Source organism: Astyanax mexicanus, chromosome 25 (genome assembly GCF_023375975.1).
Source record: "Astyanax mexicanus isolate ESR-SI-001 chromosome 25, AstMex3_surface, whole genome shotgun sequence".
NCBI lineage: Eukaryota > Metazoa > Chordata > Actinopteri > Characiformes > Acestrorhamphidae > Astyanax > Astyanax mexicanus.
Window position 1 is genome coordinate 22,405,920 of NC_064432.1, and position 12,840 is coordinate 22,418,759.

General features: G+C 36.9%; 1 protein-coding gene across 2 annotated transcripts in view; it reads left to right on the forward strand.

Annotated features, from left to right (window-relative positions):
• The first annotated feature begins 5,847 nt into the window (after positions 1-5,847).
• abca1a (ATP-binding cassette, sub-family A (ABC1), member 1A) overlaps positions 5,848-12,840 on the forward strand; it is a 61,667-nt gene continuing 54,674 nt past the window's right edge. For both annotated transcript variants that reach the window (XM_022667238.2, XM_022667239.2), the window contains exons 1-3: positions 5,848-6,061; positions 9,443-9,548; positions 12,577-12,670. In XM_022667238.2, the coding sequence (XP_022522959.2) occupies positions 9,483-9,548; positions 12,577-12,670 (160 nt within the window). In that variant the 5' untranslated portion in view covers positions 5,848-6,061; positions 9,443-9,482. The remainder of the gene's footprint in view (positions 6,062-9,442; positions 9,549-12,576; positions 12,671-12,840) is intronic.

The following is a 12,840-nucleotide window of genomic DNA, read 5'->3' on the forward strand; positions in this document are numbered from 1 at the left end:
ATATAAAAATAAAAAAACATTTAAAAACAATACAGTTCGTAATAAAAAATATAAATAATAAGTAAAGAAAAAAAACGTTTAAATACAATATAGTTCATAATAAAACAATGTATGAATAATAAATAAAAAACCTTTAAATACAAAATAGTGACATCACAATAAGGAAACCAGCATACGACCACCCTGGCTCCACCCCTCACCCGTCAATGCCCACCAGATCCCCACCCACCAAATCAGTGAGGCTGGTCTGCTGGTTGAGAATCTCAAACAGCACACAGCAGAATTAGCCAGTAGACTTTGTCTGAGGGAGGGATCTGGGGGACTTATATAAATGTATTTTCTGAATACATTGCATACTCGTTCATCTAGAAGGTTCTTTCACCACCTGACTTGTTCTCACCACAGTGTGAACTTCCTCCTCTGCTGTACTTATGGTTTCCGTTTCTCACACTTCTGCTGAGCTGCTCCGGGACACTGAGTACAAGTTTTGTGTTTTTTTTTTAAGTACAGCTTCTAAAGCTGATGTTATTTAAAAAGCTGGTACTTATATGCAGTGCTCTGTAGCTAAATGACCACTGTTGGAGTGTACCTGATTCTACCTATAAGCTGATGATCAGGAAATGTAATCATATTAGTTTAATTAATATTTTTAGTTAATCGAAATTGTTAACTTTCACAAACATATTACAATACTTTTGCAATACTAGAGGAGGTCTGGAAGTAGAGCATAATTTTGGTCATCTTCTCTAATCATATTCTGACAGATATTTCACCAGATTCCACCTAAAGACTGATAGACATAATGAAACTAGTTTCATCTTGCTGTAAGTGAGTTTGACGGTTGTGTGTGTGCGTTCAGACTTTCACACCAATGTTATTGTAAGCCTCCTCTTAGTGGGTGTAACTTTACTATTTCCAAGCATGTGAACAACTCAACAAGTTTTATAACAGTGTGATAAACTTAACCCCCCCCCCCCCCCCCGTCAGAAGGCCGTATGATAACCTTGCTAGCTCACACACAGTAAAGTACAGCCTAAGTTTAACACACTGTTATACAATACAAATACAACAAAGACTCCCCCCCCATATGCATTAATAAAAAAGTTTTAGAGTTTGTTTCATAGATTAAGAGGAAATGTACTAAAAATGAAGTATAATAAGTATATACTTGAGTTGGTGCTGGTATTTAAGAGTTGCAGTTCAAGCAAAGCCAGGTTGATGTCTATTTATCAAAATGCATTTGCATTTTTAGGACATTTATGCAACATTTAAAAATACACTAAATACATTAACTACATGTGTCCACTGTGGGTGGTAATTTAGAGTCTTTAGCATAAGCCGTCACAAGATACCACCTCAGAACTTACACAGGTGTGTAGAGTCGTTCTCAAGCCATAACTCTTGAGGTAACACTTCGTGATTAATTTACATACTGCTGTCCCATGACTTTTGGCATTCCTGTGTACTGTATATGTAAGAGAATATACTGGATAAGGGTAAATATAGTACTTAATATTCAGAACTAAATATGCTAAACAATACACAACAATATACACAGTAAATACAGTATATATATATATATATATATATATATATATATATATATATATATATATATATATATATATATATATGTGTGTACATATATATATATATATGTATATATATATTCAAAAGACAGAAATATATATTCTAAATACATAAGAGCCCTGTGGAACTTTGTATTGCAGTATGTACAAACAAACATATTCTAAAGACAGTCTGAGGAAGAAAATGTATGTAGCCATATGACACTCATGTTCAGTGTACAGTGTGTAAGTAAGTGTTTAAAACGTTGTTAATGTACACTGAAAAGGACTTACAGGCTTTGTGACATTGTGACAGTGTTCACAGTAGTGATATGATATAATAATGTGATAATAGACTAGTCGTGACGTGTTCAGGGGCCTGATAACTTTTTTGTACAAACTGATTCAAAATTAATCATATTTATATTTAAATATGTATTTGTATTTTTGTTTATTTAGGTGAAAAAGAAAAAGAGGTTGTTTTGAACAAATAACTACTAAACTCGAGTGTTTATATTTCGGTTTAATCATATTTTTGTTAAGGTTAAAATTTAACTAGTTACAATTTAGCATAAACACTTTTATTCTATGGAACCATCACTTAATTAAAAGTTCCCTACTGGGAGTTAAATGTACTTTACACTCTTTATTACGATTTTATTACAACTAAAAAGGTGCATAATGGTTCTTTGTACCTGCTAGTGGGGTTCGTCTGGAATCCTAGATAGTTCCTATTGTGGTTCATGATTGCAATGTATTTAGACAGTTCCTACAGTATAAAGTCTTTAATGGTTGCTAGGTGTCGGTCGACAGTTTTTTTGGTATGGTGTCTGTTGCTACATGTTGGCTGCTATGATACTCCAGGTGGTTTCTACGATGCTGCTAGCTGGTTGCTGTGATGTCCCATGAGGTTTTGGTAACCATTTGGTTGTAAACGTGTTGCTCAGCGGTTGCTAAGGTCTCGCTATGCAGTTACGAATGCGTTGCTAGGCTGTTGCTAGACAGTGGTTATGGTGTCTGTTGCTGTTCGCCATTGCTAAGATGTTCTTAGGCGATTGCTAAGGTGTTGATGGCCATTAGCTAAGATATATATTGCTACATTGTTCTAGTATATAGGCGTTGGTTCCTAATATTATTAATTGTTGATAGGTGGTTACTAAGGTGTTGTTCGGCAGTTGCTAATGTTTTGTGAAGGTGCTCCTAGGCATTTGTTAAGGTGTTTCTCTGGTATACAGTACCAGTCAAACAGTTGGACACTACGTCTCATTTAATGTTTTTCTTTTTTGTAGATTAATATTAAAGAAGTAAAAACAATTTAGGGACATATATGGAATTATCTAGTAAACAGTGAAAAAGTGTTAATCCTCCACAATCCCCTATTGTTCAGCACCTTCAGGAACTCCTTCAAAATGCTGAGAGGAGACTCTGAAAATACAAAAAGTGTGCAGATCTGTCCTTAAAGAAAAATGTGCTACTCAGTGGATGCTAAGACGTTGCTAAGTGGTTGCTAAGGTGTTTCTAATGGTTTTCTATAACTACTGAAAAGAGAGTTTATGTCATCCCTCTAAGAATCATTTGTAGCACCTTTATTTTGAAGTTTTTTGATTAATACTTTACTGATTAACTGGTGAAAGTAGAAAACAGACAGGGATCTAAGTGACCTAAGCTGAACTATGCTGGGGCTTAAATATTGTAGGAAATGTTGCGTAAGTCTACGAACACTTGTTATACGGAATGGCACGATATAAATAATGGATCCTACATGAAAAGTGCCACTTCTTTCTTTCTCTGACGGACTTCCTTACTCAGCAAATTTCAGTACAGAGTAGAGCTGTCCTGGAGGCTCACTGTGAACCGAGCTGCCTCACAATCTACACCAACACTCTGTGAAAACAGGATACGAGCGCTGATCACATGACCAGAGAAAGAAAAACCGTATGGTTGCATTTTACACACAGGCTGAGATGTCAAAACTAGACGTGGTGGTCTCATTTCTCACTTATGTTTTTAACTCACTGAGAAACACTGAATAAATTAGGACACTTTTACACACCTAGTTAAATAAAACTATAATCATAGACACAGATGTTTTTTATTAAAGTTATCCAGTAAACTCTGCCCCACTTATGTGCTGTTAGTCACTTTTTAAACTCATAACTCAGGCTGTCCAGCATCTTTCGTTAAAGTTTTACCAACTGTGCTCTTCTCTAACTATAAACACACTCTCTAACTATGTCCAAATGTTGGTGGAAACCCATTCTAATGAAAAATGCGTTGAGATACTGGAGGTTGCACCCATTGCTGACACAAATGTGAAAACACACAAATAGCTAGTTCCTGTAGAGAAGCACTGCCAATCAAACATGACTGTCTGAAACAGATAAACAGGAACTCAGTGGCAAGATACATACCTTAATCTGATAACAAACACTGATGCACTGCCTAGCATTGTGCAGAGTAAGGGGGGCCATCTTGCATAGTTATGCTCTGGGGGACCCCTAGGCATGGATGGCTGGGGCATCACTGCTGAACAAACAGCCTATCTAACTCAAGTTAAACTGATTTACCAAGCTGGTCAACCACCATGACCATCATTACCAAGCTGGTCAATGACCATCATCAGCAAGACTAAATGTGTTGAACCAGCATGACCAAGTTGGTTGACTATCTTTACCATCTTTACCAAGAAGTTCAACCGCCATGATCATTATCAAACTGTTTGACCAACATGACCAACATTACGAATTTGGTTAACTATAATGACCATCATTACTAAGCCGGTCAGTGACCATTATCAGCAAGTCTAAACTTGTTGACCATTATGACCAAGTGGGATGACCATCATTACCATTATTACCAAGCTTTTTGACCATCATGACCAACGCTCATTACTAAGCTGGTCGACTCTAATGACCATCAGTACCAAGCTGACTGACCACAATTACTAAGCTGGTCAATGACCATTATCAGTGAGACTAAACTTGCTGACCAGCATGCCCATCATTACCAAGCTGTTTGAACATTATTACCATTATTACCAAGAAGGTCAACCACAGTTATTGTCATTACCAAGCGGTTTGACCATCATGACTATTGTTAGCAAGCTGTTTGGCCATTATGATCAACCCGGCAAAGCTGGTCATCCAAAATGACCCTCATTACTAACCTGGTCAACTCTAATGACCATCATTGGCCACAATTACTAGCTGGTCACTGATCATTATCAGCAAGACTAGACTTGCTGACCATAATGACCAAGCGGGATGACCATCATTACCGTTACTACAAAGCTGTTTGACCATTATGACCATTGTTACCAAGCTGTTTGATCATCATGACCAATATGGCGAAGCCAGTCATCCACAATGACCCTCATTACTAACCTGGTCAACTCTAAAGACCATCATTACCAAGCTGGTTGGCCACAATTACTAAGCTGGTAAGTGACCATTATTAGCAAGACTAAACTTGTTGACCATTATAATCAAGTTTGATGACCATCATTACCATTATTACCAAGCTGTTTGATCACCATGGCCAACATGGCGAAGCCGATTGTCCAAAATGACCCTCATTACCAACCTGGTCATCGCTAATGACCGTCATTACCAAGCTGGTTGGCCACAATTTCTAAGTTGGTCAATGACTATTATCAGCAAGCCTAAACTTGTTCACCATCTTGATCATTGTTACCAAGCTGTTTGACTACCATGATCGCCATTACCACGTGGGTCGACCACCATGAGCCTCATTACCAACCTGGTTTGGCACCATAATGACCATGACCAGTATGACCATCAAATGGTGGTTTATACCATGTAAAACCACCTACCAACAAAAGCTGCCCCAGATAGCAAGTATATGTTGGTTCAACTTTGGCTCATTGTTTACGTCGCCAATGTTGTTGCCATGACTTTGGCCAATCACATTGGTCCAACGTTATTTCGGTCAGTGGGTCTACTTTGTCCTGGCTTTGGGTGTCCACCATTGCTTGATGTTGTGTCTATGCTGGCCTTTGTAACTTTGTAAACTAAATGTAAAAAGAATGTGAATTTCCCACCAAATCCACCTGTGAATGACTTTATTCACGCTGTAAATATATAAAATTATGGCGAAATAAATAAAAAGTATTTAAAATATTAAAGAATGTTTGGGTGGCGTTGCCCTTTTAAGAGCTGTTTTGGGTTTGCACGTGCTTCTCTTCCACGGCTGGTGGAAGACACACACACACACACACAGGCTTGTACACACACTCTGAGCTCGGGTTTGACCGAGAGTTACCTCGTGCTGCTGGCTGCTCTTAAAGGGGCCGCTCGTCTCGCGCTATAAAAGAAGCGGAGGAGCGAAAAAAAGTACAACACAACAGAGAGACTGAGAGAGAGGGTAACAGAGAAAACAGAGAGAAACGGAGTTTTTTCTCCTTTATTCTCCTTCACTGAGGAATTACAGCTCATGAAAACACAAGAATAACACCTCACGCTCCAAACACGACGGTAAGTGACGCGTTTTTTGCACGTTTTTCGCGCTGTTTTGGACAAAAACGCTGAAATACGCGATGGATGCTGAAGTTGTTTATCTGTAGCGAACTAACTATGCACTGCTGAAAAATGCTTTTTATGTATAAAAACACAAGTATACCTGTTTTTAACACCTTTATTATCATGCGTTATTAATGTTGACTTCGTGTCGTGTTTATTTTGTGGGGTTTCTTTGTCAGTAACGTTACTGCTTGTTGTGACAAACAAATACAGTTCATTTCCCTCCAACTAAAATCAAACTATGACTGGAATTGTGATGCAGTTTCGTGTTTTGCACTCATTTTAACATTTTTGTAGTTAAACATTTATTTTTTGATCAACATTTTTTATGACTCAAAGTCAACATCTGCTCATTACCGTTATCTGCCCCATACAGTGAAATCGTAAAATCGGGGGTATAGTGTTTAATAGTGATATTCTGTGTGGAATTAACGCATTATTTTATATTTATTGTTCATGCAATATTTGTTGACATATAGGCTTATTAATGTGGTTGAGTTGTTTTGTCGTTTTTGCTTTGAGCGAGCTCTGAGTGAAATGACCTACAGTTACCTCTCTCTCTCTCTCTCTCTCTCGCTCTCTCTCTCTCTCTGTTTCTAAGTGTCTCTCTTTAAAAAAAAACTTAACTCCTTCTTTTTATCCATTTCTTCCTGTTTTTTTATTCAACAGAACACACAATATTAATTGTAATAGCCTATTATTTTCTACTTCTGAATTATTAATAATTATTAAATTAATTAATAAATATTGTGCTACAATAATATAATTCATACATGCATTTAAAAATGGAGAAATAGTGTATAAATCAAAATATATTGACGTCTAAAGGGTTTGTGTCCAGGCTTTTTTGCAATAAGTGAGCCCTGAGTGAAATGACCTGCAGTTACCTCTCTCTCTCTCTCTCTCTCTCTCTTTCTTTGTCTCTCACTCGCATAAAACTCAACACTCTCTCATTGTTTATTCTTCTTTTACTCTTTTACAGAATACCAAAGTATTACATGTATGAGCCATGTAAAAGTTCCCATTTCCAGTGATAAGTTAATAATAACCAATATTAGTATACTAATCACACTTAATTATACTATGCTAATTATAACAACTAATATACCCATTTAAATGCATGTACTTTCAATAAACTGAACATTAATACAAATAATTTAAAGCTCTGAATATTTTACTATAGCATTAATGTGTTCAGTAGGCTTAGTGATGTATTTGACAAGCTTAAAATCAATCAATTAGTTAATTGAAATAATTTACATTATTATTAATTAAGGATTTGTACTCAAAATGGCTTAAATCCCCTTTTTTTTGGTCACAGTAAACAGCTAAAAAACAAAAAAGAAATAAAGCAAGCCTGTTTTGGCATCTTCATCAAAATCATTGAGTGATTGATTCATAGGGTGCATTAATCATTATTATCATAATAAATGATTATTGACTTCTGGAGATATTTGATGAATAATAATGAATTTAGTATTAATTTAGCACTGCTGTATTTAACATGCTTTGTTTTCAATATATTAATTTGACTTATTTGTATGCCATTTAATTAAGGATTTTTTGAGCATTTTTATGAGAGTGTAGCTCTTTTATTTACTCAAAAAACAAACAAACAAACATGAAAACGAATCAGAACTCATCACAGTTTTAACACTCTAAAGTGATTGTGAATATGCCATCAATCTAACAGCCATTAATCAACCACATTGATTAGCATAGGAAATGTGTGCTGTGATCACATTGATGAATCTTTCTTCTAATCATCATCAATAATCATCACAAATACTGTGGAAAAAATAGATCCAGCTGGCAATCCTGCCACTGTACACCATGTACACCATGTTCACAGTGTTCACAGTGTTAATCTACAACCCCCTTCTGCTATTCTGCACCACAACAGCACTATGAGCTAGAAAAGAGGTAAACAAGAAGAAAAACTGCACTTCCACCAGATCACCACTAGAGGCACCACTGTACCGATGTGATAACGCAGCATATAACGTGTGGTGGTCTTCAAAGAGCTGAAAAGCTGTAGGAGCTAAAGAGATGAGAGGAAAAGAAACAGATCCATCTTTATTCCATCATCCGTCCTCCGTCTCCGTCCTCCCTGGCCCTCCAGAAGCCCGTATGAGTGGCAGGTGGATTTATATCTGCTTTTGAACAGAAGAAAAGTCATTAATCATGGTTTTGTAAAGGAGCAGGGGTCTGGATTATCTCTCTAAAGGCTGCCTGGGTTTTAAAGTGGGTTTAAAAAGGCCATCCAAGTGCTGCTACCACCAGTGACCACACACCGCCGACACACCGTCCTGCACAGGACTAAGCTGAAAAATGAACAGGGTGGCAGGGAAGCACCATCTGTCAGTGTATTATTAGTAGTAGTGGGTGACACTGCTGCCCTCCATATCAGGGCAGACTTGTTGTTGATTGTCCTACTGTGCAAAAAACAGGCCTTGAGAGCAAATATTAGCAATATTATTCAGCTGTGAGTCTCTCTGAATAGGAGTTTTTTTTATTTTTGGTGAATTTATAATTATTATATTATATAAAAATCCACAATAAAAAAACAGATACAAAGTTTATGCAGGACAGATGATCACAATCTATCAAACCAAGCTGAACCGCTTAAATTTTTGCACCAGGAGTAAAAACGTAAAATTATTCAAAAGCAGTGTGTAAGACTGGTGGAGGAGAACATGATGCCAAGATGCGTGTCTAAAACTGTGATTAAAAACCAGGGTTATTCCACCAAATATTGATTTCTGAACTCTTAAAACTTTATAAATATGAATTTTTTGGTTTTCTTTGCATTATTTGAGGTCTGAAAGCTCTGCATCTTTTTTATTATTTCAGCCATTTCTCATTTTCTACAAGTAAATGCTCTAAATGGCACTATTTTTAATTGTAAGTTGGGAGACATATTGTGTGTAGTTTATAGAATTAAACAAAAATGTTAATTTCACTCAAATATATCCCTTTAAATAGCAAAATTAGAGAAACTGATTCAGAAACTGAATTTTTTCCAGAGCTGTATTAAGTATAACTGCAACGTGAGTGTGGGTGGTCCCCTGGCATCAGATGTTTACCGGTTCTAAAGTCTCTGTTGGTTTTGTGTAACATCATGGCGGAGATGTTTTTTGGATGCTGGCCCATCTCTCTACATCATCTAAACTCTGTGTGAGATAAGGGTGGCGTGAGTCCGGTCCAGCAAATAGAAAGCAGAAGCTCTCCTCTCCAGGGTGACTGGGTTAATTGCTGGTACAGTTAGTACAGTGTTGTAGGCATCTCACTAACCTTACTGTGCTTTTCTTTCTGTTTTCACTGTTTTTTTCTCAGGTCCAGAGAGGAGACACGGACTGAGAGGATCCGTGGCAAGATGGCCGTCTCCACTCAGTTGGGTTTGCTGTTGTGGAAGAACTTCACCTACAGGCGGAGGCAAACCGTAAGCTCCTAATTCCTTCTTTATCCCTCAAATTAAATTAGATCATATCATACATTCTGACTGGTGGAAAATGCTGTCACTGCTTCTATACATATAATAGAGTAGGTGAGATAGAGATTAAACAAGATTTAATAGGTGAAGACTATGAAATCAAGGTTTTCTACTCAGAAATTCAGTTTGGATCTTGCTCAACCCACCAAACATCTATCAATCTACTAGTCCTGTGCAATAATACAGGTTTGAGAAAATTGGTAGAAAGGTAGAAGGCTTTAAAAGGATGTTTTAGCTGCAAATGTTTCACAACTCAACTGCTTAAACCAAGTGTTTTCAATAAAGAAATCTAGTCTGGAAATAGACTACATAGAAATATACAAATATAATGGCCTTTTCCCATTGTTACAGGTTTGAGATAATTGGTAGGAAGGTAGGAGGCTTTAAAATGATGGTTTAGCTGCAGAACTTTCACAGGTTAGCAGTTAAGAATCTGTGATTTTAGTATAGAAAGTGTTTTTATATATCAGTGTTTTTGTATTTATATTAGTTAAATGTCCTAATTGTGCTATAAAACATGATTAAGATAATTGGTAAGAAGGTAGGAGGATTTAAAATAATATTTTAGCTGCAAAACTATCATAGATCAACAGTTTGAAAGTAGTGTTTTCAATACAAAAATCCAGTTTGGATTTTTTTGTAAATGTGCAAATCGTGCCAGTCTATTGGGCGTGTGCAGTATTACAGGATTGAGATAACTGGTAGAAAGGTAGAAGGCTTTAAAAGGGACATTTCAAGGGATATTAAAAATGACTGCAAAGCTTCAAATGACATATAGTTGGATTCATATTTTAACAGCAGTCCAATTTTGAGGCATGCTTCCCTCTGCTGACAGCTTTTATGGAGATGCGGATTTCATTTTCCAGCAGGGCTTGGCACAAGTTGTTCTAATATAATATTCTAGTTTTTGAGACACTGATGTCTGGGTTTTCATTGGCTGTAAGTCAAAATCATCAACAGTAAAAGTAATAAAAGATAAAATAGATCAGTATGTGTGTAATACATCTATATAATGTATGAATTTCACATTTTGAACTATGCGAGCTATATCTGCTTATAGTTCTGAAGGCCCTACAGCAGTTGTAGTGTGGCAGCTGGAAAAAAAAACTCTCTCTTAATAATAAAAGGGAGAATTGTCTCAAACAGATGATGTTTCAGGATCATCTGCCTCCCAACAAACTTCACATTACAGCTATAACCGCACACCTCTTGCCCCCATTTAGGACCCACACAGCCCTATTTAAACTGTTTTGTCTCTGTACAGAGCTTGGCATGTGTGTTTTTTTGTGCAGTTATTTACTGTTTCTTTGTGTTTCGTCTGTAGAGAAGCGAGCTAGACAAAAGAAACACTTACACTGAATTGTGCTTCACACAAAATGGCTGACAGCCTTTGGTTTGCTGACATGGTTTTAAAGCAGCACTGAAACACTGTGGTTGGAACCACAAGACATGACAGTGAAACATGACAGTAATAGTCAGTGTGAAACCCGAGTCCTGCCTACATGTTACTTCTTTTAAGATCAGTATGAGATCAGCATTTGGCATATTGCACATACAGTACCAGTCAAAAGTATGGACACACCCCCTCATTCAGTGTTTTTCTTTATATCTTAATGAGATGGTGATTTAAGGTGATTTAATTGGGATAAGCTGGAGCTTCACAGCCTGAAGGAAAAGCATTAACTATTGTTCAGCACCTCCAGGAACTCCTTCTTTCAAGACGCTGAGAAAAAAAAAAACTATTCCAGGTGACTCTCCCTCATGAAGACACAGAGAAAACACGTCAGAAAAGCGAAAAAAGGAATAACACGCTATCAACCATCAACGGATCTCAGTTCAGTTTTGGACATCTGCTTTTACTGCCTGCAAATCTCACTTCTTTAATTTTTCATCGGAAACTGAGGTCATGCACTTGATGACGCCTTGAGCCGACCTGGAAAAAGCATCAACTGAATGGAATTGTGTGCTGTGCGCATCCTGACCAATCAGTTGTATTTCCAGAAGATGATGTAATCTAATAAGAAGAAGGTTGAGTTAGTTGCTGGACCACACTGTTTTTTTTTCACTAGTAGATGTTTCAGCAGTGTTGGCAGGCCCACAGTCCAGATATCAGCTGTACAGGGCTAGTATAGTAATGCTAGCTACTGTAAGCTAACTTAGCCTTAACATAGTTAAGAATATTAGAATATAATATAAGACCAATTGGTACTTTTGGCAGTGTGGGCAGTTTGCCAAGTCCTGCTGGAAAATGAAATCCGCATCTCCATGAAAGTTGTCAGCAGAGCAGATGACATATCTCTCCAAACCATCACTGATTGGTGGAAACTTCACACTAGACCTCAAGCAGTTTGGACTGTGTGTCTCTCCACTCTTCCTCCAGACTCTGCTCCCTTTAATTTCCAAATGAAATGTAAAATTTACTGATGATCAGTTATGTTTTTTTAGAGATGCACTACTAGTTTCAGTATAAATATATGAAGATCAACTAAACATCAATAAAACTAAGATAAGACAAGATAATTTAACCTGAAAACTAGGGATGGGCAATATTATATCGTATACAATATATCGTGACACAGAAATATCATGATATTAAAAATCCATATCGTGATAATAGAGATGTTCTGTCTTAAAAGTAGTCTATTATTTACTGTGAAGCTTTAGGTGTATTTATTGTATAATTGTTTTAGTTTGCAGTTTATATGCATGCACTTAATATTCTGCAATATTATTTGAAGCATTATATTATTTTATGCTATATTATTTATTTTGCCACATTATGATTATTCTGTTATACTATTATACTATATTCCTGAAATTAATTCATTATTTTAGTTTTCCTATATCGGCAAGTATATCGTTATCACAACAAAATACCCTGAAATATTGTGATATTATTTTAGAGCCATATCGCCCACCCGTACTGAAAGCCCACTTAGAACTTGACAAAACTCTGTTCTCTCTGTTTCCCTCACAGGTCCAGCTGCTGGTTGAGATCGTGTGGCCTCTCTTTATCTTCTTCATTTTGATATCAGTGCGACTCTACTATCCTCCCTACGAGCAGCATGAATGTAAGTGACCTTTCACGACCCGTCACACGCAGGGGAAACCGAAACGTTAAAAAACCCACCCTGTTCCAGAACATTCTGTCCACTTCCACTTCCTCTTCCCACTAACACTACATGAGCTGAGCATCACGAGAACCGACCCAAACACAAGCTCTTTATATCAAAACCCTAAA